The sequence below is a fragment of the Centroberyx gerrardi genome, chromosome 12, assembly GCF_048128805.1.
Source record: "Centroberyx gerrardi isolate f3 chromosome 12, fCenGer3.hap1.cur.20231027, whole genome shotgun sequence".
Classification (NCBI taxonomy): Eukaryota; Metazoa; Chordata; class Actinopteri; order Beryciformes; family Berycidae; genus Centroberyx; species Centroberyx gerrardi.
Window position 1 is genome coordinate 15402265 of NC_136008.1, and position 25935 is coordinate 15428199.

Genomic DNA, 25935 nt, shown 5'->3' on the forward strand with positions numbered 1-25935 from the left:
AAAAACATACAAAGCCAGTGTCATAAATTAAGCCATGCGGCTATAAATTTTTAGAAATATACACAATCTTACCACAAATATATTAGAACTATATAAATCTGACGAGGAAATATAAGTAAAATGTTAAAAATACAATCTTAAACAACTGAGCTCATCTTCTATTGTAAGAGTTTCCTCCTTCAGCTGAATTCATCAATTTAGTGTTCTTGCAGAATGCATGTTATCAAAACGGTTTGCATACAGGTTCATGTTTGAACAATAAGATCTTAATAATCAAAAAGGATAAAATACATACAGTATATCTTATTGAAATTAAATTTGTAACTTACAAGCAGGCCCATTTAAAAAATTGGTATGGTAAGACTTTTGGTTTGTATATAATTTTACATATTAGCAAGAGGGATGTTAAGACAGAGGTAACACACGTTCAGTCTGACAGAATTAACTAAATTGTATTTTTCTAAGCATTCCAAAACAAGTAGACACAAAAATTTAATATCCTATCCAGGTTTTAGCTGAAGGCAAACTATATTGAAATGACAATATGTGTAAACTTAAAAAATTAAGAAAATGAACAGCAGATTCGATTAAGACACTGAAATTCATGACCAACGGGGACGACAGACAATGTTGACGATGGAATTATCAATCTTGGTCTTACTATATACATTGATAATATCTATGTCAATAATTTGTGCCAAATAACATTGAAACTCAGCAAAATAAATTAAGAATGCATTTCTTCAATTTCTTCTTGAATATGAATAGAATAATTTCCATGAAAAAGTGCAATGTTGTTAATTCATCAAACTGTTGTCCCACTTGTTTGTTTTTCTTGGCATGTTGTTCATTGTGCTTAATAAATATTATAAGGCCCTATCATAACATCAAAGCTTCATATTCATAGCATAACACTTTCTCTCGTTTGTTCTCTTCAGTGTTTGGCAGTAACTTGCTATCAGATAGGAATGTACCAGCTGGTGATGACTTTGTAAAAATAGATGTAAACAGTTTTCCAGTTCTCACACTTCACAAAGAGAGGAACTCAAAACATCTCTCTTACACACACACACACACAAAATAGATGGGTGGGAAAATATATGAAATCCTATTCTTTTGTGCTTTCGTTGAGTATTTTTTTTTTAATAGAAAATTATCCTAGTAGTTGATCGAATGTTTATTTCCTTATCTTCGCCCTCACATCGGTTTGGTGAGGGGGGGTTTGGTGACTTTTTTTTCATACGACCCTGCATGTTTGTATCCCGAGACGTATCCAGACGTGTCAACCATGTCTACTCGTCCCGCCTTACCCTTCCCGCGGCCGGTGTCGTCAAAACGCTCCTTGTGCGACCCTGTAAACTTGGTGGGGTCCGTCAGACGGCTCACAGTCGGAGATGCCACGGCTCTCTGCGAGGAAGTGTGCAAAACATTTGAGTTTATTCTACAGTTCTTGGGTCAATTGGATTTGATTTCTAATGAAGTCACTAATATTCACTGGAATGATGTTTTCTTGAGTCTTACCGTGACTCCTGCTATGACGGGTGCCTTCCCCTCAATCAGCTTGAAGACCTCCGCCTCAGCCTCCTCTGCAGGCTTCTCTTTATATTTCTTCCTGGCCAACTCTCCAAGTGCGGCCTTGAACTCGTCAAATGTGATGGTGCGACAGGATTTCTTCCTGAAATGCGAGGGGGGGAAAAAACTTAAGTATGGGATGACACTTGTCACAGTATAGCATGTAAAAGATGAATCGGCTGTGGTTAACACTAATCAGTGCCTTTTAGGCCTTTTCCTATAGCCTCTCAATACAGTTTGAGAGCCTGAAAGGAGACCCGACAGTAATAATAACACAAAGCCATGTGTGATCACTTCAACATGGCAGATGTAAGGACACAGCGCAGAGATGGTATCCTGAGGAGATAAACAGAAAACTTTCACTGTTTGGATTTTGTCTCCCTGTGTGTCTCGATCCTTATTGTCGTCTGAGCGGCTCCACAGGCTCACACATACGGCTGTAGGCTGTATACATGACCGTCCTTCACATCATGCTTCATGTCGTGTTCTGTTGCATATTGTATATAACAGCAGTTCACAACTCCAGTCCTCAGGATCCACAGCCATGCTGGTTTTCATTCCAGCCGTCTGATTTAGATCTGGTGACTGCAATCAATGACCTGGTAGGATAGAAAAGCAGGTCTCTGGGACGGGGTCATAGTTTTAATTGTTGTCACTACTGACAATACCATAACACTGTACAGTATCTCAGTCATGAGCCAGATCAGCCTCATCAATCACTTTCACCCTCTGAGAGAGCTACAGTTGTTTAACTGGCCATTTGCCCATTTCACTTCCATGTTAAAGTGCATAGTAACAAACACAAACAGCCATTGCTGTGGTGATAAATCACCCAAACAACAGTCTATAAAGCCTGCAGTCACCCTGGGCAACCTGCTGTCATAGCAACAGCTACAGTAAACAGGGATGCTTGGGTTTATTATTAATTTGACTCCTTCAGTGACTGGTTTTGTTTGGGCTATCCGTCAGTGTTGAACATTTGAGAGCTTCATTCCTCTGCGCCTGTTCCATGCTGTCTAATGTCAGAAGGGAAACTGGACTTCCAGATGCCGCCTTCTGTCCAAGGAAGACAACTATCTCTCTTCTGCAAATCCCCCCACTGAACTACTAAACTGTCAGGAGTACGCAAATGGGTAAATAAACAACAAATTAGCGCCCGAGGAGGCTGTGATGAAGTTAAAAAAAGACTAAGCTTAGAATAGTAAGAACTCAATAGACACAGATAATGCAGTAGCTATGTTGTACAGTACAGGATGTGATACAGTACTGTATTGGGTGCAGCTGTATTTCTATACAGGTCATGTAGAGAATGCTTCTGTCAGCCTATCAGATCATGTTCAGTGATGAGGAAGTACAACCAAAGCCTGGCTTATAAAGTCAGCACAAGATCATGCTAGTAATTAATTAGTCCATGGCAGATTTCTGTCTCATCCATAGTTTATGCTGTGGTATTCTGCTCCAAGCAGGCAGACAGCACAGCAGAGACTCAATGTGTTACAGTAGACCTTTATACCCGGAAGAAATAAGGATTTCTTCAGCCATATTGTCATTAGACAGTGCTCATTAAGCTGTTTAATTCTTCATGTGCTAGCAAAGAGCTTTGACTCTTGATTAAAGGGAAAGTCAAGATCTGCATCTCTGGCATGGCAGCCCTCCCCAGCTCGGTCAGCCTGGAGTCAGAAACGAGCCCCTCCCCCCAGCCCATTCCTCTCCTTATCCTGTGTTTGGCTCCGAAATGTTCACACACCACACGCTTTGTTAGGATTCTACTGTACTGTGCTGCTGAATACAGCATCACCGACAATACAGAGCTGTGGAGCCCCTTCAAACTGCATTGTGGACTGTGCAGGATCCTGATTAGAACCTGCAAGACTGCAATGCTGTGTATTGTGTGTTCTTATTATAGCTCATCAATAGAGGGGAATTTATGCATATATGAACAAGCTTAATATCCACCCCTTGTCAACTCCCCCAGTCAGCCATTATTGTTCTAGAAATGCCCCATATTTCTCTGTCTAATATTTAAAATCCCTTTCAAGTCGTCCTTGCCAAGAAAATAGAAAAATGTATACAGCAGTAAACCTGAATACCCATTGCTATGCCAACTGTGAAGCTGTTGATGAGGTTGACTAAAAGTCCAAAAAAAAGAGGATACTTATTGGCATTACAAATGAAGAAAAAATATGTCAAATGTTAAGAAGTAATGGCAAAAGTAATGAGGGCATGTTCTGAAGTTCGCACATCATCAAGGGTCAGAAAATGGCATGACCTCTAAATTCACTTTCTTGCCTGGTGATTGTCTTCCAGCAGTGCCAAAGCAGTCACTGTCCATCATTATGTGCAAAAATAATGTGCCATAATGGCAAGAATTTCAGTACTGCCATATATGTTAGAGCTTAATTCAATTTTCCTACAGTTTTTGAGAAAATGCTTGGAGGAATGAGATATCTAAACTACAGGACAGCACTGCATGCAAGAGCATTAGAACAACTGTTTTGTTTTGTTTTTTTCAAGATTATTTCTTTAGCGGTTTTGCTTTTATCTGATAGTCAACAGTAGAGAGAGACAGGAACGATGGGAGAGAGAGAAGTGGATGACATGCAGCAAAGGTCTCAGGCCAGATTCAGACCAATCATAAAAAACTTACTCGAGCACTCTGGTATTCTTGCTACTTCACTTTATCTGGAAATAATTGCCAATGTTTCAGTCACAAGACCTTACTTGCAGTACTTCCTCCTCCTCCCCCATACTAAAAACAGGAGTGAAAGGCCCAGGTCAGGGATTTCCTCCTGGCCCATCAAGATTTATAAAGCAGCAGACATATAAATAAACAATTTTCTTGTTCAGTTTTATCCCTGATTTCCGTTTTGAATTTGATATCACACATCATAGATATACCGGTAGGTCATCCCATGGAGCACTGAAGCAATATTTGCGCCCCTAAATATCATCATCATAACACTATTTGAACATGGTCTAATTACTCAACTCTAAATAAGGCCAGTCAGGAGAGGCATACAGTGCATTAGCCGACCTTTACCATTCCACATTGCTGTATCCCACAACCAACTCCTGTTTAAAATATGTTTGTGATTGGTGTTATGAATGTGCAGTGGTACACTGTCAGGTTTGCTTTTTATGAATCCCAAAACTCTGGTGGAAAGATGTGCATTTTTGGTTATACTCACTGTTTATGCATGACGACCCTTAAAATTATAAACAAGCATGCATAAAAATAGTCAAGTGGTCAAGTCTCCTGCATCTGGAGCCAAATGCATGCCCTTGGATAGCCTAGCATGAGACAGAAACCTGCCAGAGCTTTCTCTACTGTTTCTCCCCTACTATGTCGCCCATGTAACTTCCCCACTGTATAAATAAAGAATGCCCACTCTCCTTTATTAAACAATGTGCAGATTTGTGGTTTTTTGGCTTGTCCAATGTAGGAAACCCTTACAGGTGCAATGTAGAATCCTTTTCAGTGCAGAACATTTTTCTTTGAAGGATTGTCCATGCATGTTTCTACTTGGTATATAAGAAATCAGAAATTGAAAATACAGTCATCTAAGTTTTGGTTGGTACAAGATTTAAGATCAGTCATTTAAGGTCAGTCAGGCCCAGTTTGGTGGATATATAAACTTTAAGCACTGCACCTTTTCTCCAATTGTTTACTCCATCTCCAATTGCTTCCTTTTAGAATAGTGTATCTTTAACAAGCTCTCTTTTGTGATAATCTCAGGACTAAGAGTTCTAAATAGAAACATACCGCTAAAAACCATTTTGGAATCGTAACTTTTTAGTGTATACACATGGTGACTGAAATTGCAGTGCAGCGACACACAAGCAGAAGATGGAAAATCCACTAAATCAATGTGAGATTCCCGAGCAGACCTCTTTCATGGCCTCTCCACTCCTGCAGCAGAGGTTGACTGATGACTGGCTTCCAGCCACACTGTTCTATTCTGATGCTGTCTAGCAGAATAATCTTTATTCACAACATTAAACCAGGATGAAAAAAAATTCAAAGCTTGTTCGTGTATGAGCGAAGAGCTCCGAAATGACCATGCACAAAAAACACACAATACTAAATTATAAAAGCCTCATCCTTTCTTCTTAAACCAATGGAATTATTTGGCTCTGCGCCATTTAGGAAACAGCTCTACCTGCATTAATAGGATAATATAGTGGAAGATATCTGCCCTTGTCTTTCAAGGTCTCCTCGGTCCACATATTTTGCTGACATTCAGCACACTGACATTCACGTACATTTCAGCAGAGCTGTATACATCAAAAAGGAGTTTTCAGGGGTGAAATGTGTGAGGTCACTGCTTATTATTAGACTCCAGTTCACTTAAACCAGGCAGTAAAAGATGACTCCATGTGGCCCGAGGAGAGACAAGATGAGCCATCCTGACCCTTAACTCTTAACTGATGGACAACTCCAACCGGGCCTTAATGTAAGTAAGAATAGCATGTATTATCCCAGTGTATTGAATTCAACAACTACCACCTATGTGCAGTTGATGAGTTGTCTCCACTATGCTGTAAGTTTTGGGAAATTACTCATCACTCAACTGATAGCTTGACAGTTGCCATAGGTTCACATCTTACACACCAAATACATGATGCCTTCGTTTTTTATTCCTACAGTGCAATCTGGAGCCAACTGTCATCACTACATCCGTGTTCATGCAACCACTGTGCCACAGTGTTGCTGCCACATCAGTGGCCTTCTGGGTATGTGAGTCAAGAGCCTGCAGTCAAGTCCGCCACTACAATAGTAATGCAACACTAAGTAGTAATGTAACATTAGTGTCAAGCCTGTGGTCAGATCCACTTATCAGAAGCCATTTATTAACACGAGAATTAGTCACGGCTCCGCTGGCTTGGTCCAAGATGTTGGCACAGTTAGTGAATTATGGACTACTGATAACACATTTTGATTAATTCAATTATTTAACTGAAACAATGAAAGGTAAAATCCCAAATAGGATCAAATCTGTACATTATAGCTACTTTTTAATAAGTATAATCAAGGAGATTAATGTCCACTTTTACCAGCATTAGATTTACACTGGTGTGTGTTGAGTCTGGCTACTGCTGCAACATCGCCCCCTCTGTTGAGACTTGGCTTCAAAGATGTGCCTTTGTGGCCCCTGATAGACATGGACCTGACAATATTTAGCATTTAGTCAGTGCACAGTAAGGTTGGTGCCTGTCTTACTTGACTTTGCTGAAGACGATGTCCACGTCGGTGAGGGTGATGCTTTTGCCATCAATGACGCTGCAGTCCTTGCAAAGTTTGGACCAGTTCTTGCCATGCATCTCCTTGCCCGTGGCGCGCGTGTCACCATGGATGGCAAAGCGCCGAAATGACTCCTCCAAAGCGGTGATCTCCACCGGTGTGGACGACCCTACGCCGCCTTCGCTGGTCCCGTTAGACTCAGTCGAGAGCCTTTTGGACAACCGGTCCTTGGAGTGGTCACTGGGCGGCCGTAAGGGAGCGCTGCTGATGTTGGGATGTTTGGCTGTCTGGACCTTAAAGTCATCTATGTTGTCTCTGAGGAGGAGGAAACAGACATCACCTTCATGTGTATGTGAACCATCACACTGACATTAGAGGTAGGTATGACAGTTTAATTTGGGCTGATGTCATGGGAATCATGTTACATGCAATTACTGAAGCCTCTCCGGTATAACTGAATACTCAGAGCACAAGTTGTGCTGAAAATACATAAAAGTTATGTGGGAAAAGTTATACACAAGGGGGGAAGGGTTTGAGTAACAAGAGCTTTCGGCAGAGATATCCATCTGATCTGACCCTGTTCTGCAAGATTTGTGGTAACAAACTAACTCTTCTCCAGAAAGAAAGCAATGGCTCTTGCCTTGGGGCCAACACACAGCTTGCTAATTTGGCTCTCCCTGTTGTAAGGTGGCTCTGTGCTACGGGCAAGCTTAGACAGTCTTCAGAGGTGTGTTGCTGTGCAAATGCTGCCTGTGAATGGGCAGATGTCTTACGTGTTCTGGCACAGAGGTGAGAGTTATAAATAGACCTTTGTGGAATTCAGGAGCATGCTAATCAAGTGCCAGCAAAGCAGATGGACGTTCAAACCCACACACACACGCACACACACAATGCAATGTTGTGCATATGCTCACACACACACACACACACACACACACACACAAACACATCTTACACAGCACTACGAAAACTTACTTGTGGTCTGCCATGCTGGTGTAGGAATTTGGTTCCCCCTGTACACTGTTTGGATTAGCTGACTTTTGTTTTCTCTTTGTGCTGTGGAAAAGAAGAGAATGAAGGTGAATGTTGTGAGAGAATGTTTATTTGTATGTATGTATGTATGTATGTATGTATGTATGTATGTATGTGTAAGAGAGTGTAGAGGGAAAAAGAGAAAAGAAAATGGAGAACTGAAAATGAAAGCCTTGTTCTTCAAAGCAAACTACAAAGTCTGCAAAATTCCACTGCTCCTCCTCTTACTCTGTGAGGCCATCATTATCATCACTAATAACAACTTGCTTCCATACAGCTATGTTAAATATTTTGTAATATCATGCATTCGACAATTGCAAACTGAAGCCTGGTTTTGCTCGTTCTCCTGTTAAGGGAGTGTTTTTGAGCAGTGATTCCCCTACCCTCTCTTGCCTTGATGATTTCATTCAGTCTGAGGACAGGGATTCCTCTGTAAAGACATCATCATCCTGATTTGCATCTCCACATACAGACCAGCAGCATTTCACCTTCTCAACTTGGTCTCACACTTGGATCACATCTGAAGGGCTTATTTGGTCAATCGTCATCAAGTAAGAAACAGGAATTTTCACATTACTGTCAAACTAGTAAAAAGAAAAAAAACATATCCTTACATTTTAACATTAAAGCCCCTTCTACTATTTATATTAAGATAATGCAACACTGAACTATACTTGTGGCAATACATGATGATTCTCTGCTCACCTTTCAGCTGTTCCCATAGTTAGCTCAGCATCGTTCAAGGATCTGTGTTGCCATGGCAAAGTACACCCCAACAAAGTCTCTAAAACAATCTGTCAGTCGTTGTACTGGCTCTCGATAACAAGTATAAGAGGCAAACTGCAGAGAGACGTATTCCATGAGCTAAACCCTCTGCTCCAACCAGCACAGTTTCAACAGAGTCCCTCTTATTTTCACATTGCCAATATACTGCTTTCACTCACACCCAGTGGCACCATGTAAAGCAAAGGGTTTTGTTTCCAAGACACAGTTGCCAACAATCACAAATGTGAACTTGCAAAGTACAGGCAACACTTACATGGGTACAAAAGTCCCAAGATTGACCCTGCAAAAGGCTATTATAGTTGGCATGTCAATCTTAGAAAAAAGAAGAGATTATTAATCTGTATGAATAATGGCATTCAGAGCTATGCACACTGGGAACCCATTGTCCAATCCTCCGCTGTCTGACCCTGACCCATGCCCATGTCTTCACACAGACACACATGGTGACATCGCAGAGTACCACTATTGATGCCAGGGGTTTGATAGTCATATGTCATCGAGGACTTAGGCCAAGACAGACAAGATGGACAGATTCAGGTTGTTAAAGCCCTGATCGTTGATTTATTGAGTATATCACATGCAAATTGAGTATATCACATGAGGGGTTTTAGTTGCTAGTGGAAAGTAATCCATTTGCAACAATGAGACACTTTCATAACTCAATATTATGCTTAAAAACAATACTTAGAAGCAATACAAATAAAAAACATTTCCAAGCTACGTTTAAAACTCATTTAAGTATTCACACACTCTCATCCTTTGTAGCAATACCATAGTGGGGCAATGTGACACCAAGAGTGACACTGCTTATTTTTTGTATTGTGCCTTTAAGACAAAGTGATCACACTCTCCCTAGATCATCATGTACCTGAGTGTGTATGAGGGAGTAGTTCATCTATATGGACTGCAACTATGAGTCCAGAGATGCTATGTGGAGGATTTACTTATTAATATATCACTAAAATGTGTGGCATATTCTAACGCAAGGGAAAGAAAACATGTCTGTCATAACAATCAGTAGCTACTGAAATCTGCTTTGTGGTTTCATGTGGTGCAGGTTTCAAAGTTCTTGGGCTCAATTTCATTCAAATCTAAGAAAATGTTTCTGGAAGACTGGCCATTGATATCAAAAGTATGTAGGAACAGAATATGGGCCAAAAGAAACATACACAAAATTACCTTTACTACATTTTGCAGTTGGTCGGCAGTGGTCTTGGTTATCACTACATAGACATACTATATAGATATTACTACAAAATATTATATCTGATGAATGAACCTACACTTAATGTGCCACCCTTTCTTGATAAGTCAGATGTTGTGGGCAATCTTGTCTTAACTTGCATTAGATGTCACCCATTTTATTGCACAACCTCCCACTCATTCACTGGAAGTCTAGTTGCAATAGTACTACATACAGTAGCTTCCTGTAATGTGCATACTGAGATTTAGTGAGTACTTTATTGACTTTATATTCAGTGGCCATCCTCAACCCTTCAGTAGAGTACTTGCTCTGTTATCCTTTGTGCTTCAATGAGAGCAGCAAAATCAATGTGCAACAAAGGAATCTTTTCACTCTCCTCCGATTTATAGTCAGTAGTCTCAAGTGCCTCAAGTCCTCAATACAACAAGCCTCCTCAAATCACATCATGGTCAAGACTAATGAAGAGCTAACCATGTGAGATAGTGTTAAGTCTGCACGGAGTTCAATGGTTTGGATTGCAATGGAAAACATACTGAGATGATTAAAAATGTAGTTCTCTGAAAGAAGAGCTTCTTTTAATGATTATATTAATGACATTTCTGAGTATAGACAGTATGCAGTGGAGACTGACATCATTAGTAGGTACAGTATATGCCATAGCGCATTTACTCACCAGGTTTGATTTAACATTGCATTTCTGTGTAATTCAAAGCTATGTATTCTGGTTGATGTGGTTTTGGCCACATTACCACTGTGATACACAAAAAAGATAATTATACTAAGTGAATGACCATGGTTTGGTCTGGAATGGTTGGAATGGTTTTGTCCTGTGCATATTTTTCTGTCCCACTTTGCCAAATACAAAAGGGAAGCCATTTGGTTAAGGGCAGATCTCAAGAGACAAATCTGTGACTGGATGACAGCGTGCTTACATACACTCGCCTTCTGGCGATACATTGCACAGATGAGTGCTTTAACTATAAATTGACCCATTTTGAACTGCATCTATTTCTAGCAACAAGACGCTGCCATGGCTGGAACATTCTATCCATTCTCAAGAGAGGTAATCAGCCAGTAGACAATATGCAGACTGAAATACTGAAAAACTAAATTCTGTGGTCAACTGTTAGTTTGGCAGATGGTGTTAAACGCACAAAATGATGACACCATTGACAGAGTGATTTGAGATGTGTGTGTGTGAGGAGCGTGTTGAGCTGTAGCCTACTCCCCCATCATGCCATCATGGTGACTGGGCATGCAGAGATCCCATCTGCTGTATATCTAGATCACTGTCCTGTCCGGGCAGCTGCTCTGGAATGCAACCCTGTCAGCCGATCATAATAATAGAGAGACCATCATCACCACACCAAAACCCCCAGTCTGCTCATGACTGACCTCCATCTGACAAGTATGCCACGTCTGCCAATTGACTGGGAAGGCTAAGTATACTAATGAATGGGACAAGCACTGCCTAACGGTGATCTGGGTCAATCAGGAGACTTGTTTCACCATTGTACCATCATCGACTAGCCCGACCTGACTCCACTAGATACAACCTCTCAACCATTTCACAGTCTGTCACTGTACCACTTCTTGTCCCCCACTCTTTCTCTCTCCCCAAAGAGAGAGGGACAGAGGGCATTACATCACCATGCTGGCCCCTGGGTCTGAAGTCACCACACTGTCTCCCTCAGTCCTCGCCTCCCTCCACCCGCTAACAGCTCTCCTAGTCAAGGACCAAGATCTTGGCAAGCATTGTGCTATAGAAACAATATGTTTAAAACAAGCTACAGTGGTTATTGTTGGCAGCAACAGTAAGCCAAACAGAGGTATAAGGCAGTGTAAAGAAGGCCTGAGGGTCCTTATGCAACCCCGCGATTTGTGATGAATAAATGACGCCCAGGACAGCAGAAGTGTCCCTGACATGGCTCAGATGGAGAAAGGCCTGTTGAGCCAATAGCACATTAGCTCTGAGTAAAGAGTGCTGTTGAGGATTTTTTTTTAGCCAAAGTCCAGACTCTGTGTTATACAATGTCTTCACCTTACCTCATTAAGGAATGTGGAATTAAGAGACCTCGTTTTGTAATGTTCATAAAATTATGTAAATGCAATCTAGTGTCTCTATTTCAACTATTGCTCATGCACACAATGGCAACTATTCCCTGATCTGAAGGTCAGTGTTAAATGGTTTTGTATAGAATAATGTTGAAAATGGAGTCAGACTACAGTATTTCATTTTGCCCAGAAGCATACCCTTTCTTTTGTAAGCCTGACCTGAATATGAGTTCACTCATCACAAACAAAATAGACTAATTTACACACTGAGGTTAATTGTTTATGACAGAACCCAAAGGCTCTTGGACCAGTGCACTGCAACCTAGAACAGGGAAATCTGGGACAAACTCAGGCTATGACTGTATCTTCTTCTCATGCATACCTAATTCAACATATGGGGAGCACAAGGCTAGAAAGCCATGAATTGAACACAAATAAACAAATTACCTTTCTTATGGCTGAGGTGTACTGTCTTTCAACAGCACTGCTCAATTCATGATGTATGAATCACTATTCCTGTACTGGTATTGACCGATGCCAAGAATATAATCTAATGTTAGTCTTTGCATTAGTCATCATTCACATTTGCTATTAATCAATCAATACATCAAAATAATGAGTGTACATCATATTGCTCCATGTTTCCATCATTAAACTGAATATATTTTGTGCACCATCTGTGCATCTTTCTGAAATATGATTCATACTCATCTAATAGAATCTAAAAAAAAATCCCTCACAATAGAAAACACTGAGCTACATGCTCCAGGAGGCTAATAAATGAGGCCAAAGCAGTTTTTCCACACATAATTATATAACTACCTGCATATCCTGGCAGCTGCAGCCACAGGGCAAATGTATTGTCATTCATCACTTCTAGACAGTAATGATTGGAGAACCCTTCACCCTGGCCATCATTGGTTAAGTTTAAAAGAAAAAATGAGAGAAAAGGCTAATGTTTATTTTACTTGACAGGGGTGGACTTGTTGGATAAACCAGTGTCTCGGCGTGTTACTTGCGCGAGACGTGTTACATAAACTTGCAAATGCTGGATTCATACTGAAGCGGTGGAATAAGAGTCCACGTGATCATTGTTATTGTCACGCTCACACCGTCTACAGGCAGCCCCTAATGCACATCTCTCAATGCAGAACATTTCAGGCATTAAACCCGATTTACCTATGTGCCTGATCAACCGAGAGGTCAAAGCTCACTGTCATTATGTCTCACACCTAATAAAACAAAAGCAATAGCCCTACTAAAGCAGTTCATAAAGACACGAAAAAACGAAACCATAAGCCAGTGAAACATCAACTGAATTTCCGTAAACAGCCAAACGCTGTTTACGGAGCTACCCTACCCTTTTTCTTTGATGCAGGCAGCTGTAGTCTCTAAACACGTTGGTCTACCTTGCACCAAAACAAACAAGCGACCCTATGTTTCCACGACTGAGGAGCTTATATTGCCATATTATATTTTAAAAATCACCTGGTGACGTAATCCTCCGCCGTCTTCTTGTCAGTTTCACAGAGCCATAATTGCTCGTCGAGGAGCCGTGAAGACACTGTCCTCGCGCTGCCTGAGCTCCGGTCTGCCTGATGGTTCAATCCCCGAGAGATGCTGAAGCGAAACGAGCCCGCTGATTGGCTGCCGACTAGTGCGGCGAACTGTTTTCTTCTTGCCTCGTTGCAGCCAAATACAGTATGTGCCACTTATCAATGATGGTGCTACAGCGTTCACCGGATCGCAGACAAATGCAGTTCAAGCTCGAAGCGTCTTTGTTGTTGGTGTTTGTGTATGAGAGCGAGGCGGAGATGGAAGACCTAAACATGAGCTTTACTTACACTGATGTCAGTTACTTATTAAACTATGGCAACATGACGGCTTTATTAGCCTAATCAACAATACAATTTACAATTTGATTTAACAATCAAGTCATCAGTCCTGTGTCATCGTGAGCCAGTGAGAGGCCGATGGCTGATGATAAAATATATATATATATATATATATATATATATATATATATATAATCCAAATATTTTCCACCAAGTGCACCCTGGCTCTAGTCCAAGCACAGGATGTCTTGAGGTCCTGATGGTGGCTTGGACTGTGGGCGGCCAGTGGGAATTCTCTTTTTTCATGATAAGAGGGATTCTCTATATTCAAAACAAACCCTCCTCAAGTTATTTTAAGATGATTTCCTCTCAGGAGCTATTGTTTATCTGCCTTCTGGACCTGAAATTTCTGATGTCCAGTGCATGAACCATTTGAAAGTGTTACACAACCCGTAGTGACTGGACATGGATGGACATTATGTAACTCTGAGCCCACTGGGGCCTGGCTGATGTTAAGACTGATAGGGCCAAGCTTTCAGATGCGCGACTCAAAGATAATGGCAAACTGCATGCCTCTGAGCTAGAGGAAAAAGCAAAGTAAAAGGCTTATTACCGCGATGGTTCATCAAAATGAAAGTACACTCAATAATCACCTGGTGACATAATGCTGTTAGTTCCTCAAGCTGCTTCAACAGCGCCACTGTGTGGTCAAGTGGTATAGAAGAAAACAGTGATGGGGCAGACATTGTGGATTTATATGCTTTACTATTAAATTTAAAAAGGGTTGCTGAACCATGCCAGCATTGTGAAATAAACAGTTATTAAAACAGTAATACAAATCAAAAACTGATTAAATATTTTTAAAAGAATCAAAAACAATTCGACATTTGTCATAAAACCACACGGTATTTTTAAAAACAAACAAAACACACTGACCTATTCCACAGGAATTCAGATTGCATAGAAAGTGTCCAGTTGACAGACAAAAAAATGTGTAACACTCCATGATGTACGTCAAAACTGTGATATCAAGTCATCCTCCATCAGCATCCATCCACTGCTCCTTATGAGCAATAGGTCTGTATTGTGGCTCAGTTTTCATAAATAGTTCCTGAGAGTTGAACATCCTGGTGCCCTGCTGTGCATCAGCTACTGCTGCGTATCGTCCGGGGTCATAACCGAGCTCCCGAGGGGGTTCTGCACCCCAGGAACCCCGTCGGCAGACTTCACACTGGATTGCTCCGTACTGTGAGCCTCCTCATCTGCTTCAGGCTTCCAGCTCTTGGAGTTGCTCATAGGCATTTCCCCTTTCAGACATGAAAACATTATGAAGCATAACACTGCGTTTGGTATTTACATACAAATGAGGATGCTGCTCAATTACTGCATGGATTAACATTTTTACTGTGGTAAGCCTTACTAATAACCTTCATTGTGGTCCCATTACTCTGTCTTTAATGGATTTGTATATATTTTATACATAAAAAATTGAAAGCAGCTCACTTAAATGACTAGAAAAAAACACCAAGCAAGGTATACCAATAGTGGTGAGTGAAGTCACATACCTGTTGTGTTCTCTGTGGGATTTTCTGTGCCGTAATGAAAACTATTCTCCTTTTCTGCTGACTTTGTAAAGTTTTCCAACTAGACCAAAAACAATTTTTTGATACAACATTACCCATCTGGTGAAAAATGTAACAGATTCGATGGAGGCGTAAGAAGACACGCTTACCTCAGTGCAGATGGACTCTGAAAGTCGACTGGCGAGCGGTCCTTTATCATCAAATTTGCAGGTACTGCAGAAAAAGCAAACTGGCATTAGTTATCCTATTGTACGAAAGCTAACTTGAAATATTACCATATATAGCCATGAGGAATCAAAAGTACCTTGGGCTCTGTGGTAACCTTGGCTCACAGTCAATCGAGCTCTCTTGTGTTGCCCTGTTATTGATTTTAGCAGCATGAGGGATTCCTGCCTCAATGTCTCGGCTTCTAGCTTCTTTCTGACGCTGCATCTTTACATAGTCAAACGTGCTCATGCCTTTGTAAACTGCATAGCACAGAAGAGAACAAACACCAAAGGGAAATGATGAGGATTAATGAAGGCAGGGGTTAAAAAAAAAGCCATATCAAATCTAGTTATAATGCCCTAAGTGAGAGATTCTGTGGGGGCTGCCTGTGACTCACAGAGGTAAAAGTGGAAGCCCAGCAGATGACTGAGCAGCAGCAGGCAGGTGATGCTCAACATGACTGTTATGAAGGCTAACACAAGGAGACCAGCTGAACTGGTCTGTATGGGCGCTAATGGTAAGAACACCAGCCAAGTCCCATTGCCCAGCACACCTGCAGAAACAAGGAGCAAAGACAACACACACAATATCATCAGCGCCGACAGAATATAAGGTTACACCCTTGATTTTTAATGATGAAATTAACTTGTGTATTGGGTGTTCTATCCAGTCAGATCAAGCAAGTCTAATACAGCGTTGATTCTCACTGTCAAACTGCGGGGCCGTCCGCAGGCTGCTTGGATCCAGGTAGTGCTGAATGAATATGAACAAGATAACTACAACCAGCAGGAAGACGCCTAGTGTAGCAGAGATTAGCGCCACAAAGAAGCACCTGAAGGCAAGATACAAAAACGGTTATTAATTCAAATGTCATGCCCATGTGGAACATAACCTATGGAGTCAGATGCAGAACACTGGGTCATCGATCATCCAAAACTTCCTCTTACCAATAGTTCCTGCCACCCACGCACGTGTTCAGCCATTTGCAGTGGTGATCAAAGTCTGCCACGCACTTGTTGCAAACTCCACAGTGTTTCACTTTGGGGCCACTACATGAAGATGGATTACATTAACACCATTAAACGCAACGTTTTCATAATTAATTACCAAATGATATTATTTCAATGAATGAATTAAAAATCACATTAGGGACTACTGCTCGGATACATACACCTTGACATCACACAGGTGACAGTGTAGGTCCTGGATGACATGGGGTTGCTTAGTCCGGTCAAAGAATGGCATTGGATTGGAATAGTTCTGTTTGGCCCTGACACTGGCATCTGCTGGATCTATAGTCAGTGCAGCAATATGGGTTATAAAGTGTGCAATAAAGGATATGCCCGTCACCTGCATGCAGCAAGGGTCAAGGAATAAAGTGCTAAAATCAGGGAAATATTGCTATACATGTGTAAAAAAAAAACAACCTGACAAATGTTGAGTGCCAACAAGCTCGCATTAACAAGAAACTTACCACTGCTGTACACAAAAGTATCAGTTATGTGAGTAATAGAGTCAAGTCTGAAGAAAATCAACTGTTCTTATAGCTGAAGGACACACAGCAGCCTCCTTCAGCAATATGAACTACTGCTGACGTCAAGCAGCATTCAATTTATGACAAAAACGGCAGTGATAATGTCTTTTGGGCTTAATGGAGAGGATAGTAGGCCTAACAGAGAGAAAGGGAGTCATGTCTGGTGTGACTGGAGCCTATACAGAAAGCCCACACAACAAAATCCTTGTCTTGTCCAGTGGTACACACAAGACCACAGCCAAGACTAATGTTTGAGGAGCCATGAAACTTGCTCCACATTCAAATCTTAAAGACTTGCGGCTGCATTGATGCATATTACATGACAAATTAAGCAATACACCTTTCTACTTAAAAGATGTGATCCAGATGACAGTGAGGTTTCAGCTGTGTAAGTTAAAGGATACAGCATAAGCAGCGTGGCTCCACGGTGGAGGCAGAAGGGGGATGTAGATGCCAAAGCTGACTATGGCGAGGTAGCTGTACACCAACCAGCCGACCACCTGGAAGGCTTGAGGGGGCCACGACCATCCGTTGATCCTGGGAGGCTTGGAAGGAACCAGCTCATTCCTACTGCTGCCATGCACGGGCGCTGTGCGTCTCAGCCCCCGACTAAAGCAGTTCATCTGGACAACACACAGTGGGGGAGCAGAATCTTCCTTGAGGAGTCCTCAAACATCCATACATAATACTACAAGTAAGTGTGGCTCCAGCAGTGTGGCCACATTTGCCGGGGAAATGAGTTATGGAAATGAGTTAGGCATGATGACTCTTCTCCCTCCCCCATACTGTGATAAGGGCAGTAGAAGCTGTCGCCCTCATGTCCAGTAGTACTAAGGGCATCTGTCTTGACAGAACAAATAGGCATAACTGCATATACTGTATGTTACACAAGGAGGATATTGCCATGTACAGCAAGAAATTCATTACCTAATGCAGAGTTGCAGCATTAACCCAAGTACACAACATCACTTTAGACTGAAAGAAATAAAGTGACAGGAAAAAATAGCAGGTGATTCATTCTAGCCAGCACAGTTACCTGTATTTCTTTCTTGCCACTAGACGCTTCTCAGTAATCGAGCAGTTCTAAAACTCTGTTTAAGAAGTGTCTGTCCACGGGCTCCACTTTCACATTAAAATAACGAAGGAAGCCAATGCAGGTACTAAGAAATTGCAGGCTATGAAAGAAACCAGAATCAGTCCCTTGTCTACTGATGTCATAATGGCCTTTGCTCCTACTACTATGTCATCAAACGGCCATTGTCTCTGTCTGTCAGCTGAATGATAAACCACAACACACAGGGACTTCAGGCGTTTTACTCATCAGACCTGTAGGTGAAATTCAGTTGCCTAGCAAATACCGTAATAAATCCCAGGCTGCTTATTTGCGCTGCTGACAGGCGGTTTTGCTGCGTCCACCGTTTTGCTTAACAAATAACGTAGCCATAGCTCCCACACTGGTGGAATAAGACAGAGACAACTGTTAACGAAGGCTTTGTTTCTCCTTTGGCAACCAATGACTAACAACCCATCCGGCATTTAGTTGGTTACCTAGGCTAATGAATACGTTTTTTTTTGTCTAATTTACAGCTTAGAATAAATGACAAATCACAAGAAAGAAAAGACCGATGACAGAATAAAAAGTAAAAGTTTAAATCCATCAAAAGTCACTTACTGTTGTCAGTGGATGTCGCCCAGCGACTGTTGAATTAAAACAACGGTCTGTATTTTTGTTCAGATTAAGACGTAGATTTCTCCCGCTTGATTGCCCATAATTAGTTTGGCAGCGGGGCAGGTGTCTTCAATAGGCAACGCTCACATATCGCATAAAAACAATGACCGGCCAGAGAAAACAAATCACTTGAGAGCCTCCATAAATATAAATAAAAGTCGTCAAATGTTCCTCCATTTCCATGCCATCGAAGGACGGGAGTCAGAAGTTGAAGTATCAACTCTAGCAGGTCGCAGCAGCGCTATGGAAACTGTCCTGATGCGCATGTGTATTGAAGCAGTCATGAAGACACCCAGCGTTTTGTTGCTGGCGTTTTCTGACTGAATTAACACGCATGCAGTTTTATGCTAGGTGTCAACTCACACGATCCTTTCAAACTCAGAATTTCAATTGTTTTACTTTTAGTCCCTGGGGAATATAAACCCCACCAAGATAACCAGTGTTGTTTTCCCAGAGAACAAGAGGGAACTTCAAATAGAGGGGAAATATGCATTATGAAACTTCTGCTTTCGAAAATAAAGCCTATACTTTCGTTGTTGAGCCATCCATTTGCTCTCATCTTGTTGGATTTAATATATGTTGCATAATACCGATTCTAAATGGTATGCTGCAGGCCATCATGTAACTCCATTTATTTCACTTCCCTATGATCTCCACAAACCCAAAACTGAAATGAATAGCAAACATTGCAGACTATTATGTTATAGTCTGGGAGTTTAAAGCTGTAGAAATCTGAAATGGGAATCAGCATCACATCTCCACAGTGAACGCATAAACTGTCCAAGCAATCTTACAGCATCCATAAACTGTAAAAAAAGCTTAATTTGGGTGAGTGGTATAATGCTGCTAGTTATAGCTGTTCATATAGTTGATACTGATTTATAGCTCCCAATTGTGCTTCTTGAACCACAAATAAAGCAGGCGAGGCAACATTGTAAGTTACATATATTTATAAAAAACAGGTGCAAGCATTTATTTTTTTTAGGTGTTGCACTCATACAAAACCATAAACTTAAAATACAGTCTAAACTTATACAATACAAACAGTCTGTACAATCATGATCATCCTTCAAAAAAGGGTCAGAGGCTCCTGCTGTCCCCACAGTATTTAAACAGAGTCCAACACCAAGTGTCAAGTGTTGTTAACACCGGGACAACAGAGCGGCAGTGTGTGTGATCAGCTGTTGGCTGTGGACCCCGGCTCTGGAGACTGCAGGAACTCGTAGGGATCGTGAACCATCTCAGACTGGTCTCCGACACCCAGGTGTGATGGGCTCCCTGTAGACGAAAGAGGACATGGTTCTGAGGCCGCTGCAATGGTGTCAAGACTCTATGGAAATTTGCAAAGAACATTGAGCAGACCAAAATAAAAAAAAGTGGATGCCTAACATTTAGTTGATATTTATGAGATAGTGACGCACTAGCAGCATGCATTAGATTAGAGCATGTAACTATAGTAGCATAGCTTGTTAACACAGTAATTATACTGATATAAGAAAGGCACAAGAGACAAACCACTCTAAATTGTGCCCTAAACCAACAAGGCCGCTAACATTTTTAAGGTGCTCAGGGGGTATGCATTATTGGAGCGGCATGCTTGCGCGTCCAATTGCAACACCATCTAGCGTCTCATTGGGACTAATCCTGTGCGTAACATCCTCACAGACACACACTGCCGAACACACAGACACCAGCTGTTACTGAGGTGCTCTGTCCCAAGCACCCAATAAACAAACACATTTGTGTGTTGCTCCTGTTACCAGTACCTAGGTGGTGCTGGTCCCTCTCTGAGGCGTTGGAGAGGGAGGACAGGTTGGAAGAGGGTCTGGAGCCAACCCTGTCCACCTGAGCCTCCTGGAACTCCTGCAGGAGTTTGTCTGCATCGTCAAACTGCTGCTGGCTCTCCTCGTTCCCCGGTTCTTTCTTCACTGTTTTACCTAATGAGGGAGGAGAGAAGGTCAGATCAATTTGGGAAATGTAATGGAGACAATGCTGAAAACATTGAAGAGTGTTGATAAGGATAATCACCTAAGGAGTTCAGCATGGATATATCCAGAGACATATCAGGGTAGTTCTTCATTGACATGAAGTCCAGCACTGAACTGCTCTCTCCCAGACCAGAGCCATCTGCCATCTGGACAAACATACACAGCTTCAATCAGTCAATCAAGCATAATTGGACAACACAAGCACAGCATTATTTACTACAACCATTACTAACAATGTCGTGTTATCTTCAACCAGTTATAGCATACCTGCATGTCGCAAATGTTAGTCTTGGTTTCATCAGGTTTCAGTGGCAAATTTCTTTTCTGAAATGTAAAATAAGCATCATCTATAAACCACTGGAAACAAAACATGGCAGAAATGGTCCACAAAATCTTACCCTGGAGTGGATGAATGATTAATATGATGAGAAGTAATGTGTGTAATAATGTAAATAGCTGAGTCACTGGTAGGATACCTGTCGAATCTGATTGACGGCTTTAACGTGATCGCCTGCTGTCATCTTATCCAGAAGCCCATCAACCAAATGCTTGGTGACACTTCCACAGCCCTTGACAAACTCTTGTATGCTGAGAGCCAAAGTAAACAAATCACAAACTGAAATTGGAAACATCATTTTATCACTACAGCATTTCAAATGTAACCGTGTCCTATGACGGAAAAGGACCCTACCTGAGAGCACACTGTACTCCTGTGTCATCTCCATAGGCCGAATATAACGTGTCCATCTCATCAGGCAGCAGGTCTGGGAAGATGGTGTTCTTCTGAAGGCTCTGAGTGTTGTAGGCGCTGCTCAGGAACGTCACTACAGGACAAGAACAGAGCATAATCCATAACAAACTACAGACATTGGCCTGGCTTTCTTCAGTAATTGTTGATGAAACTGGACTCAAATTTGAGTCTTCACTGCAATAACGTACCCTTGTGTCTCCTGTCATCTTTGAAACCCAAGGTTGTCAATCCAGGCAGTAGCTTATTTGACAGGGAACTCAGGTCAACAGTATGGGTCTCCTCTTCTGCAACACACAAGACAGAAAAATGTACTTCTCTCCAAGATACCAAAGATGAAAGTCACCTGGTGTCGGTCCTGAGACTACAGAGTTTTTAGCGGAGCTTTTATAACAGCCTTTTAAACCACAAGAAGAAAGGATACCAAACCTTCTGCATCAGGGTCAAGCTGATTTACAACAGTATACAGTAGAGAACTGTCTGTCTCTTTACGCAAGTAGCCCATCTGAAAACATAGGAACAGAGACAGCATGCAGTCAACACAAACTACACTGAAAAGACAGAGCCCACACACCCAGTTGCTCCAATAACACCTTCATGTTCCCAGCCCAAAGACTCTGGGTCAGGTCAAACTTGTGCATGCCCGATTTCTACTGAGTCATTTTATTTCAACTTTGAGCCCAGAAGTCAATAGTGTAATCCAACAGTAAATACAAAGTGATGTGCTTAAGGAGTTACTTAAAAGGACCATTGCAGCATCTTTGGACTTATCTACCAATGTCACCCTCACATACAGACCTGCCTGTAGTAACTGAGAAAATTGTGATTCATGTCAGCTGTGGCTCAGTACACAACTAGTGTAGCCACCTCGCTACAAAAAAAACCCCCACCACCACCAGAGTGTATAAATGGGATCACAAAAGTCACTCTATAAAGAGGCTAATTAATCCTCCAGATGACTCCATGTATAAGTGTCATTCAAAGTCCAATCATGCATACATGTCTTTTTATCTCTGGTTGTTTTTCCCCCCCATTACTAACTTTTAACATTTTTGTATACTCTACATTTTTGCAAGTCTGACCTAATTCATCCATTTAATTTTGAGTCATAAAAGCACCATGGGGAAACAATATATCTACCTACACAGTTTAACATGATAGTTAATTAAACATCTCAAACGTCAAACCCACTTATGAGCTACAATGGGCCTCTCAAACATGTACTCCTGTTAAACATGGGAAGAAGCTGGTAGAAAAACAAAGTATAGGTCTAAACAGACCAAACCTGTCAGTATATAATATTGCTATCAGTTAAGTGGAAGACCTTAGAGTTGGACGTGTAACGGTTGATGCGATCCCGGGCTTCATCTGCAGCATGTTCTACCAGGGCCAGAACATGCTCCTCCGCTGTACTGTCGGTCAAACTGCAAGCGTTTCCCTCTGGTTCATACAGGTAGCTGAGATCAGAGAAGCAACAATGTTATTACACCAGAGCATTATGCTGAAAGTGCACTAGATCACAAAATCACAAGGCTAGGCTTTTCACACCATATCTCATTTGTTCAGAGGTCACAAAGAAAAGTCACATTTAATCTAGACATTACACGTGTGTGGTATACCTGATGACTTCCTTCATGTCTTTGACCGGCTGTTTTTTGGACTTCTTGGCTGATTCCACGGGGATAGGGATGATCTCTGGCGGAGGTATATCGGCTGCAACGTCTTCATCTCCCAAAATGGCTGCCTGCTGGGTGAAATCCATGTCCTGCATGAAAGACATGCTGCGCTTCAAAGCTAACAGACGCTCCTGCAAGCACAGCAGAGATATGAGAGCCACAGGGCAACACTTTACTTCATCTGCATAACTGGCAAATGAGGGATAAGATGGCCAAGTGGGATGGGAAGGGATGGTGGAGAATTGATGATGGCGATGATTATGGTAATGATAATGATGCTTTACATTTAAAGGATTGACACAAAGCAAATAACTTAAGTCACTGATATGCCCATGCTCATATAATTTGGTATATTACTCTGCCCATGAGATCCATTCCATTTAATTGCGTAAGCATTGAAGCTGAAGTCAAAAAAAGAGAAAAAGTAACCAGTAAAAAATCTGTGATCAAAAGCTGATAAGAAAGGAACTGCAGCACTAATATAGAAGTGTATCAATAAATAACTTATCAATAAAGTCAGACCACAAGACAACTGATTCTGGCAAAAGCTCCTGTCAAATGGATAAAAATAAAAACGGGCAAGTTATAGTAAACTTATAATAATATCAGAAATCTATTCATTCCCTCCATATGACCACATTACTTTGCTCATCATTTTGAAGCCTGTATGGAGCAGCTTCTTGGCAGCCTTGTAGTAGACAGTCTCTGGTCGGTTGTACACCATGGCATTGTCACACATCAGTTTAAAGTCCGCCTGGAGGGGGGGAAATGAGAGAATTTGAGTTGTTCAAACAGGCATGAAGGTTTACATACATTGCTTTCTTACACATCATAAATATTCACTATCCCAACTCAAAATCTTTAAGATGAGTATGTGGTGAAAAGTATCCTCACCTTGAATTCTGTAATAGTCTTGTACTCGTTGGTTGTTATCTTGTCTTTCATGGTGCTGAAGTCCATAGGATGTTTGATGATCATGGAGTAGCCAGGAGCAATCGCATCCGTCACTGGAAAGGAGAAGAATCCATGCGGGTCTTTCCTGTGAAGACAAGGGATGCACCATTGATGTGACAAAATGTTTCACTACAGCACCCGCCTTAGTCTTTCTTATGCTTCTGGGTCATTATAATATTACTAAAAACTCTCTAGTGACTGCCCTGTTGCAACAAGCAGCAGCACGACATTACAGGTGGACACTGCTATTAGACTTAGTCAGCATGCCTCACCTCTGGAGCTGGCGCAGAAAGTGCTCCAGGAGTTGCTGACGAGGAGTCGACTCATTCTCTGCGTTGGGACAGACAATAAATAAACTGGTTCTTTAACACATTTGGGTTAACATAAAATGTAATGTTTGCTTGGGAGAAGAATCTGATGTAGAAGGGCTTTTCTTACCTTGCTGTGTCCTGCAGGCTCGGACCGGCCTGTCTCCCTGCTGCTCTACTTCCACCTTTATATTGGGGTGAAACTCATCCACTTCAGGCTCTATGTCAAATCTCTCTTTCTTCCGTTTCTTCTCTTCTGGCTGATGAGATACGTGCATGATGTGAGACAAAATGATCAGTACGAACTTACTGGGCATATATTGAGGATAAAGCGATGTTTGCTCACCTCTACTCCAATACTAATACTCTTTGGCAATGTGAAAGGTTCAACTGGCACACCACCACTGGCAGCAGTTGGAGCTGCTGCCTCCGATGATTCATTCTGCTCTCGCTCTCTCTTCTTCCTCTTTTCCTCCTGTGAGCAAAATGACAGTTTTAACTCATAACACTGGACAACACATTATTAGGATGAAAGAACCTTCTTCCTTGAACTAACCTTCCGTCGTCTTCTCTCCTCATCATCCACGTGCTTGTCTTTATCCTTTTCAGACTTTTTCTTCTTCTTCTTCTTTTTCTCTTTGTGGCGTTCTCGCTCATGGTCTGATCTGTCATCATAGTAGCTGGAGTCGTGGCCCGAGCCAGACAGCTCTGTCACCTCGCTTCCGCCAACTTTGAGCACAAGCTTCAGGGGCTTCTCAAGGGGCTTGTCCTCATAGTCTACAAACAAAAAACACAATATCATCAGTGGTAAAATCACACTCTTGATGATGTTTGAATGATGAATCTCAGTGTGTGAGGTGATTAAGAGAAAGAGTTTGGGTGCAGTAGGTTGGCATGTGGGGTGCTGATCAATTGAGTATGACAATGAGCTGTATGGCCTAACTGATGGATGTGATGGAGCCTCCTCATCTAGCTAATTAATACTGATATAGTAACGGCAGATTAGTTGTATTAAAACAAACTGATGAAACCTGTTCTTTCAGTGCCGAAAATTTGCCTGACTGGGCATTTCTGCAGAACAATAAACTAACTGCTGCTCTAACCAAACAGCGAACTGGTCAAGCCAAGGTTTTTGCACTGAGCAGTTGTTAATGAGGGATAACTTTTAACGAAAACTAACAAAACCCTCTTTGCTACCACCGGCCAGCTAGCCAGCTAAGCTAGCTAAGGTAAAGCTAACGCTAACAAAAACAGAACAAAAGCTCGTGTTGTAGCGAATAGTCCGTGTGCGTTTAACGTTAGATACCATCAACTGTTCTCCACTCCGGTTTATGCTTCTTGTGTTTCTTCCCCATTTCTTCGTATTTATAATTTACAAAGAGGTATGTTTACTGCAGTCATCTAGCTAATCGCTAGCGTTATAACAATCGCTGCGACAAGAAAGCTGGCAAGCGGAAGTGATCCATCAATAACAAATAATGT

The 25935-nt window shown here is 41.6% G+C and overlaps 3 protein-coding genes across 5 annotated transcripts; all 3 read right to left on the bottom strand.

Moving 5' to 3' along the window:
- Positions 1–510: 510 nt before the first annotated feature.
- tppp (tubulin polymerization promoting protein) lies at positions 511–13435 on the bottom strand. The gene is made up of 5 exons (XM_071915857.2): positions 13380–13435; positions 7790–7870; positions 6794–7129; positions 1522–1675; positions 511–1407 (listed from the first exon to the last, which is right to left on the bottom strand). The coding sequence occupies exons 2-5, from the start codon at positions 7801–7803 to the stop codon at positions 1198–1200; spliced, it is 714 nt and encodes a 237-aa protein (XP_071771958.1). The 5' UTR covers positions 7804–7870; positions 13380–13435; the 3' UTR covers positions 511–1197.
- A 1180-nt stretch (positions 13436–14615) lies between these two features.
- zdhhc11 (zDHHC palmitoyltransferase 11) lies at positions 14616–18901 on the bottom strand. Its single transcript, XM_071915885.2, has 10 exons — positions 18723–18901; positions 17455–17673; positions 16688–16866; positions 16464–16565; positions 16224–16348; positions 15914–16069; positions 15614–15776; positions 15459–15522; positions 15292–15370; positions 14616–15033 (listed from the first exon to the last, which is right to left on the bottom strand). The coding sequence occupies exons 2-10, from the start codon at positions 17671–17673 to the stop codon at positions 14876–14878; spliced, it is 1245 nt and encodes a 414-aa protein (XP_071771986.2). The 5' UTR covers positions 18723–18901; the 3' UTR covers positions 14616–14875.
- An 826-nt stretch (positions 18902–19727) lies between these two features.
- On the bottom strand, positions 19728–25900 carry brd9 (bromodomain containing 9). 3 transcript variants are annotated; one of them, XM_071915844.2, is made up of 17 exons: positions 25760–25900; positions 25010–25230; positions 24800–24928; positions 24584–24713; positions 24418–24475; positions 24086–24230; positions 23835–23945; positions 23135–23259; positions 22840–22972; positions 21945–22020; positions 21707–21802; positions 21459–21591; positions 21244–21355; positions 21035–21091; positions 20808–20913; positions 20546–20716; positions 19728–20057 (listed from the first exon to the last, which is right to left on the bottom strand). In XM_071915844.2, exons 1-17 carry the CDS (start codon positions 25806–25808, stop codon positions 19957–19959), a joined length of 1953 nt encoding a protein of 650 aa, XP_071771945.1. In that variant the 5' UTR covers positions 25809–25900; the 3' UTR covers positions 19728–19956. The 3 variants fall into 3 exon arrangements, with proteins under 3 accessions (XP_071771945.1, XP_071771944.1, XP_071771943.1); XM_071915843.2 differs by having other exon boundaries at positions 23135–23262; XM_071915842.2 differs by having other exon boundaries at positions 23135–23322.
- Positions 25901–25935: the final 35 nt, after the last annotated feature.